The 7,052-nt window shown below is 34.7% G+C and overlaps 3 protein-coding genes across 3 annotated transcripts; 2 read left to right on the top strand and 1 right to left on the bottom strand.

Moving 5' to 3' along the window:
- The first annotated feature begins 867 nt into the window (after positions 1–867).
- Positions 868–2,517, top strand: LOC131665403 (procathepsin L-like). Its single transcript, XM_058937277.1, has 5 exons — positions 868–987; positions 1,065–1,214; positions 1,286–1,504; positions 1,658–2,015; positions 2,199–2,517. The coding sequence occupies exons 1-5, from the start codon at positions 892–894 to the stop codon at positions 2,411–2,413; spliced, it is 1,038 nt and encodes a 345-aa protein (XP_058793260.1). The 5' UTR covers positions 868–891; the 3' UTR covers positions 2,414–2,517.
- Positions 2,518–3,169: 652 nt separating this feature from the next.
- LOC131665300 (inhibitor of growth protein 5) lies at positions 3,170–5,358 on the top strand. Its single transcript, XM_058937115.1, has 4 exons — positions 3,170–3,476; positions 3,886–4,278; positions 4,349–4,581; positions 4,653–5,358. The coding sequence occupies exons 1-4, from the start codon at positions 3,440–3,442 to the stop codon at positions 4,752–4,754; spliced, it is 765 nt and encodes a 254-aa protein (XP_058793098.1). The 5' UTR covers positions 3,170–3,439; the 3' UTR covers positions 4,755–5,358.
- A 93-nt stretch (positions 5,359–5,451) lies between these two features.
- Positions 5,452–6,931, bottom strand: LOC131665299 (beta-1,3-galactosyltransferase 6). Its single transcript, XM_058937114.1, has 2 exons — positions 6,214–6,931; positions 5,452–6,140 (listed from the first exon to the last, which is right to left on the bottom strand). Exons 1-2 carry the CDS (start codon positions 6,870–6,872, stop codon positions 5,855–5,857), a joined length of 945 nt encoding a protein of 314 aa, XP_058793097.1. The 5' UTR covers positions 6,873–6,931; the 3' UTR covers positions 5,452–5,854.
- Between the last annotated feature and the right edge of the window lie 121 nt (positions 6,932–7,052).

The raw sequence follows: 7,052 nt of genomic DNA, 5'->3' as shown, positions 1-7,052 counted from the left end.
CCGGAGTCAAAAATAAGTGGTTCCATTTTAAAAAATGACTCTGACCTTGAAATAACCTTCAAAACCGACTTCAAGGTCAAAGTTATTGTTACCCGTAGATGTCCCCCATTATCCCCTCCAACTTTTGTCTGAAACATTTTTTCGTATGTGCACAAGCATCTGAGATATTGTTCACTATAGATTAAAATGGCCCACCCTGTATATGTAATAATACTTTATAACAGTAATGTGACTTTATGCTGTATTAAAAAAATATATATTTCACATAAGAAAATGTTGGTTTAATGCGTTAGTATGGAAAACATATCAGTTCATCTGATCTATCAGTTATGGCATTCTTTTTAATACAGATCATGAATCAACTCTATAAAATCTCATTTATAATTGATCTCTAGTCAATTTGTCATACGCAATAATTTTCAGTTGATTTAGTCTGCAATTTTAATTTGATAATAATAATAATTAGTCATTAAAATCTAAAGAATGAATTATAATTGATCAAGGAAGCATTTTTTTATACGAATATCGGCTACGAAAAAAAGTATAAGATATTTGGACACATATACATATAAACATTCTGGCTAAAGTTGGAAGCTAGAACAAGCTAATTATCCTGTTAATATCATACGTACGTTACATTTCATAAAAAAATATTTAAAATGATAACGATATGAAATATAGTCTCATTCAAAGACCCCTCCAACAAAATACGTTTTATCGTAATTCTATACCCGTTTCACGACATATGCGAAACGAATAAAAAGAGCTCGAAAATTTTTCACGCTATGCAGTCGTGTTCTGGAACGTTTATCCGCGCTTAATTATTGCGAGTTTCAAGATTAAAATATCATTTGCGCGTATTTCATCGTAAAAACGTAAAAAAATATAAAAATGAAAATATCAATTATATTTGTTTTAACTGTAATTTACGTCGCGCATTCATTCTCAGTTTACGATACGATTCTAGAAGAATGGCAGCTATTCAAGGTAACGGAAAATTATCGTTTGCATCTTTAATTATTGATGGCTTTGAATTAAATGCAAACTTTTGTCGACTTATCCAGACAATGTATCGCAAGAACTACGCTAATTTCGAGGAAAAAGTGCGATTTAACATTTACATGGAAAATCGCAAGAAGATCGCTGAACACAACAAAAAGTTTGAAGGTGGTGAAGTGACTTTCTCGATGGCTATCAATCGTTTCGGCGACATGGTAACTGCGTATATACACGTAAAATGATTTAAAATTAGCAAATTGTTTCATATTCCCTGATCTCGTTAAAGACAAGCTACGAGGTCTCGCGTAAAATGAACGGCTTCAACAAAACGGCTCGAACGAAACAAGTCGAGGAATATGTGGAGCCGAGTGAGTTGGCCGAAGGAGCCACGTTTATCGAACCGGCGAACGTCGAGTTGCCGAACCAAATTGATTGGCGAAAGCAGGGTGCTGTGAGTCCGATCAAAGATCAAGGCGAGTGCGGTAGCTGCTGGGCGTTTTCTTCGGTGAGCGATTGCAAAGTATCCGAAGAACGTAAATTACTCGTTCGATCCGTTTTGCGCGCAACCAACAAAGAAATTACAAGTGACGAACGCAATCTTTCGCGGCGATCAACGATGAAAATATCTTCGCTGTAATCCGCCAACATTGATCGACAGACAGGTGCGCTGGAAGGTCAGCACTTCCGTCGCAACGGCACTCTGATCTCGCTGAGCGAGCAGAATCTCGTCGACTGCTCGGGACGATATGGTAACAATGGCTGCGACGGCGGTTTAATGCAATTCGCGTTCGCATACGTCAAGGCCAATCGCGGCATCGACACAGAGAAGAGCTACCCTTACGAAGGTGAGGACGACGCGTGCCGTTACAATCCACGCAATAGGGGCGCCGACGACGTGGGATACGTCAGCATACCCAGGGCGAGAGAAGACAAGTTGCAAGCTGCCGTGGCTACTGTTGGTCCTATCTCCGTCGCCATCGATGCCGACAGCGATGATTTCATATTTTACGAATCAGGTAAAGATTTTACGGTGCTCTTGAACGCGGTGCTTTGAATTTCGCGATGGATTTCCGCGGTTGCATGCTCTAAAAACGATCAACTCCGCGCGCGTATCTTTGAGCTTACCGACTAGTACGCATGCAATAAGTGAAATTTAAAATTTGCGACAAGTGCCAAAATGAATGACTGCTCCTCGGCAGGGATATTCTACAGCAACGAGTGCTCGTCGGTGATGCTCGACCACGCAGTCTTGGCAGTCGGCTACGGCACGGACAATAAGACCGGCAAGGACTATTGGCTGGTCAAGAACAGTTGGGGCGAAGACTGGGGCGAGAAGGGCTACGTGCGTATGTCGCGCAATCGCCATAACAACTGCGGCATCGCCACATCAGCTATTTATCCGCTCGTCAAGTAATAAAGTCGCACCGCAGGATAATTGATCACCGCTCGTACCTCGCTATCTGCATATTCACACTTATCGACTTGTCATTTTCGTATTGTAACATATACGTGCCTTGATCAATAAACTATTCCATTTTTTCTTCAGTTTATGCTGTTATTTCATTCTTCGTGGAAATTCTTCGCGCGATTCAAATACGAAAGATCAATCTTTACTATCTATTCCATAGAATTTTCCTAACGAAGCATCTCATTGACATTTTTGAGTACTGACGAATCGAAATTAACGAAAATAACGAATCCAAATCAAATGGCTTTCATGCTATATCAAATCTTTTATATTCTCAGACTTTTCTCTACATCGTTTCGTTTTAATGGCTGTGGGTACCTGAGGACTCCGATGCGCCACAATTCAATCTCTACATCGTATAAACAACCGCACTGGAACAAGTTCAAAAATACATTCTACAGTTGGATACGTTCAGAAGATTTTCACCGAGTGTTTGACGTTCAAAATCGTAAAAATTCATCATGACAATAGTCAAACGTATGCCAACTCATAAATGCCAGTTTAACAGAAATTTTGTATGCCTTGAAATTACTGACTTTGAAAAATTAAAAAACCAAACCGGTAAATAATTATTTTAATTTATTTTAACAATAGATCATTTTGCTGTTCATATAATTGTTAATTTTATCATTAGATTTGCTCGAAATATTTTGTTTCCAAACATATAATTGAAGTTAATTTTCCTCAAATGATTCCGGAAAACATTATAGTTCATTTAAATCCATGCGAATTTTACACGAGACGCCGTGCGCAAGCGCAGGCGCTTCGAATGAAAACGTAAAAGAAACGCTAATCCAATGGCGACTAGTTGATGATCGTATACGCCATGATGCGGGATCGATTGACGTTTTGTTGCTTTTCCCTCCAAGCCGCCAAAATTTCATGTTTTCATTGAAAGTTCATTCGCATCGAATTCACACCAAGATCATTGAACTTTTTTAATTTGGAGTCGTGAGGTGGAGTAGCGTCAAAATGACGGCTACGTTCTACTTGGAGCATTATCTAGACAGTGAGTGTTATTTTGAAAAAAATACGAACATTTCGCACCTAAACTTAATTTTTATGAATGATAGGTGTCTTGTTTAAATGAATATTATTAATCTAACTTTTAATCGTATACCAATAACGTTTCTGTACAACAAGTGCTGATAGACTCTGTGAATAATTCAGCATATCCCTTGAAGAAAAGTACTAAAATATTATGTATTCTAAATGACAATATACATAACTCCAATATGTTGAAAAAATTTATAATAAGTTTTTTTATCATGTGGCTGAATACAATATTTTACTTATACAAATGACAATCTTATTAATTAAAAAATATTGCCTACCATAAAGTAATAACATAGCATTTCACCTTGTTCAATTTTTATTCATTTGAATACTTAGACATCTCTAATAAATTAATTTTAAAGGTTTAGAGCATCTTCCAACTGAATTGAGGAGAAATTTCAATTTAATGAGAGATTTGGACACAAGAGCACAATCTCTAATGAAAGATATTGACAAATTAGCAGATGATTATCTGAAAACTATGAAAAAAGAGTCCAACGAAAAGAAAAAAGAACAGCTAGACAGAATACAAAATTTATTCAACAAAGCAAGAGAGTATGGCGATGATAAAGTACAATTAGCAATACAAACATATGAATTAGTTGATAAACACATAAGAAGGTTGGATTCTGACTTATCAAGGTTTGAAGCTGAAATTCAAGACAAAGCGATAAATAGTAACAGAGCCAAAGAAGAAAGTGGAGCTAGCAAAAAAGGTAGAAAAAAACTAAAAGAAAAAGAAAAACGAAAGAGAGGTAAGTACTACTTGATGTATATGTTTGTTATTTTTCCAAATATCTCTTACTTCACTCTCACTTTTTTTAGGTACAGCAAGCAGTGAAGATGAAGCAAACAAAGGAGCGAGGAAAAAGCAAAAGAAAGGTGCATCAGTTGTGTCAACAACAGGTGCTACAACTGGAAGTGGATCTCAAGGTGATTCCAGTACACTTAGTCATCCAGCTGATGTATTAGACATGCCTGTTGATCCTAATGAGCCTACGTACTGTGTGTGTAATCAAGTTTCATATGGTGAAATGATAGGTTGTGATAATCCTGATGTAAGTATTATCCTATTCTAAATTCTCTTGTTCTACAACTATTGTTAATTTTTTTGAAAATCATTTTTCAGTGTGGTATTGAGTGGTTCCATTTCGCGTGTGTGGGGTTGATAATCAAGCCTAAAGGAAAGTGGTTCTGTCCAAAGTGTACTCAAGATCGAAAAAAAAAATAGACATAAGGAACTGTCATATCTTGATAACAGAGATTTAAACCGTCCTAAAGAACATTTTTTAGGTGACGTGACTCAGTGATTATAAACATTCTTTGTTCAGAGAACAACAAGAAAGTATTTCTGTAAATGATTAGATGAATTTAGAAAGGAGATGATCAAGCTATGTAATTTTTATCAAGATGAATTATCTTGGAATGGCTATAGATCTCCTTTTTTGCAATGATCTCTATTGAGAAAGTACATTTATCGTTTTCATTTTTATTATTGAAAGACATCTTTTGTTGCCTGTTGCATACATTTTATATGCCAATTTCAAGGTGTCTGTCGACTATTTTCAAACCTAATCATTGAATGAGTTACACATGGTAACTATTGTAAGTTTAAATTTTTAAATGTTTTATATTTTATGGCCTTGTACAGTTAATTTATACTTTTGTACAGTGAAATTGCAATAATGTATTGATACAAGCATATGAATTTTAGTAAATCTTGATTTTTTCGTTATTTTTACAATCAAACATTATTGAGTTCACTTTTGCGAAAAATAAAAAAGTATGCTTGCAAATGGTGAAAAACTCGTATTGTTAAATTAAATAATTGTAAAGCGACATAATGTAGTTATTAATTTATATATTGTAATTAATAAATATTTGATTTTGCAATAAAGCAATTTTTAATACAATTCTATTTTTAAAATGCATAGTTTTGTATATATTTACAAATTTTTTTATTTACAAAATATTTATGGCACACTTAGGCACGCAATCTTGAAAATAAATGCTTATAGTGAGAATGTCATTTTAGTTTATCACTTTAATTTAAATAGTAGAAACTAGCTTGATCTTATGCTAAAAACTGCAAGGAAATATCAGTTACTATTTTAACTGTAATTATTTCCAGAGGTTCTATAAACTTTGCTGTATACTATATAATTTACAGAAAACTAGAAACTTTTAATTATTAATTTTCAAAAGTTTAGAATAATCACAATTTCCTTTAATATTAAAGGTTAAGTGTTGAAGGACTTAAGCTTAGTTAAGATTCAAATGTAGAAATGGTGCAACAATTCGTCTAGACAATGAAAAAGTTTGCAAAACCCTTTAGGGAATTCCTGGACGTCTATCACAACATAGGCTAGGTGGTGCAGTCCAATTATATTGGTAACCTAAATACGTACTAATTTCTTGAGCACATAGATTACCAGTTCTAGAGTAAAATTCATATAATTTTTTCATATCCTGTGTGTTTTGTTTATGAGTGACTAAATACTGATTTGAACAACCACGAGATCTATACTCAGTGTCAAATCTTGTATCATGTTTTCTCTCAATATTAGATAGAGGTGCCACCCATAATCCTACTGAAACATCTTCTGAGTTATACAATCTAAAAATTATGAATAGAAATTAAAATAAAATAAAAACCATATTTCTTGAAAATGAGATTGAGTTGCACTCACTTTAAAAAATCAGCATTTTCAGCAATGAATTTAACTAAATTATACGATAATATATATCCACCTCCAAGAGCATATGGTAAATAATAATCACATAAAAACCATTCGGTTTCTTTCCAAGGTCCACTTCTTTTAACTCGAGCCTTGCCATTGAAATATCCCCAATAAAGTTCTTGTCTTGTACCTTTATTCTGCCACTGAATGAGTTCTTTCAGAATACGGTCAACCAATACAAAACTATCATCATCAACTTTTAATAAAAAGTCAAACTCATAAGTTTCATAAATGTACACTAATGACTGCAGAACTTTTTTCGTGATCGTCATGTAGGCATCATGCAGTTTTGGTAGTAACAACAAATCATTATTTTTTTTATTCTCCAAAGCAAGATCCTGCTTTTGCTCTAAAGTCGCACTCATCAATCCTACCGCGAAAAGATGTTTAACGTCGTTTTGCGTGAGAGTCATCCAAGTTTTGCGTATTGTATCCCTTTGATCAATATTATCCGGTGCACTCAGCACTAATGAGATCAGTTGGTACTTTTGTTTATTTACGAATCCGTTGCTCGAGGGACATTGCATCGCTGTTAAATAATGCACAATGATAATCGTTAGTAGAAATACACCAAGCAGTGAGTATAAATTTAATTTAATTTTAGGCATTGTTTAATAACGACTGTTCACTTTTTTAACACGACGAAACCATCATTTAACCGGCTACTGCGCTCATTCATTTCACTGCGGTTGTTTTTCTACTCAGTGCGCAAAATCAGCTGTTTGGCACGTCATATACGCACACACAGTTACACACCAATAAGCTGTTCTGAAAAAATATATAAATAA

Source organism: Phymastichus coffea, unplaced genomic scaffold (assembly GCF_024137745.1).
Source record: "Phymastichus coffea isolate CEN01 unplaced genomic scaffold, Cenicafe_Pcof_1.1 PCOF00050, whole genome shotgun sequence".
NCBI classification, from domain to species: Eukaryota; Metazoa; Arthropoda; class Insecta; order Hymenoptera; family Eulophidae; genus Phymastichus; species Phymastichus coffea.
This window is presented reverse-complemented; position numbering and strand designations above follow the sequence as displayed.

What these genes read in the sequence shown, in the direction of transcription:
- LOC131665403 (XM_058937277.1), top strand. Translation starts at nt 892, where the DNA reads ATGAAAATATCAATTATATTTGTTTTAACTGTAATTTACGTCGCGCAT. An exon ending in AAGAATGGCAGCTATTCAAG is followed by an intron (nt 988 to 1,064) that starts GTAACGGAAAAT and finishes CGACTTATCCAG; the next exon opens with ACAATGTATCGCAAGAACTA. An exon ending in TTTCATATTTTACGAATCAG is followed by an intron (nt 2,016 to 2,198) that starts GTAAAGATTTTA and finishes GCTCCTCGGCAG; the next exon opens with GGATATTCTACAGCAACGAG.
- LOC131665300 (XM_058937115.1), top strand. Translation starts at nt 3,440, where the DNA reads ATGACGGCTACGTTCTACTTGGAGCATTATCTAGACA. An exon ending in CTTGGAGCATTATCTAGACA is followed by an intron (nt 3,477 to 3,885) that starts GTGAGTGTTATT and finishes TTAATTTTAAAG; the next exon opens with GTTTAGAGCATCTTCCAACT. An exon ending in AAAAGAAAAACGAAAGAGAG is followed by an intron (nt 4,279 to 4,348) that starts GTAAGTACTACT and finishes CACTTTTTTTAG; the next exon opens with GTACAGCAAGCAGTGAAGAT.
- LOC131665299 (XM_058937114.1), bottom strand. Translation starts at nt 6,872, where the DNA reads ATGCCTAAAATTAAATTAAATTTATACTCACTGCTTGGTGTATTTCTA. An exon ending in GAAAATGCTGATTTTTTAAA is followed by an intron (nt 6,141 to 6,213) that starts GTGAGTGCAACT and finishes CATAATTTTTAG; the next exon opens with ATTGTATAACTCAGAAGATG.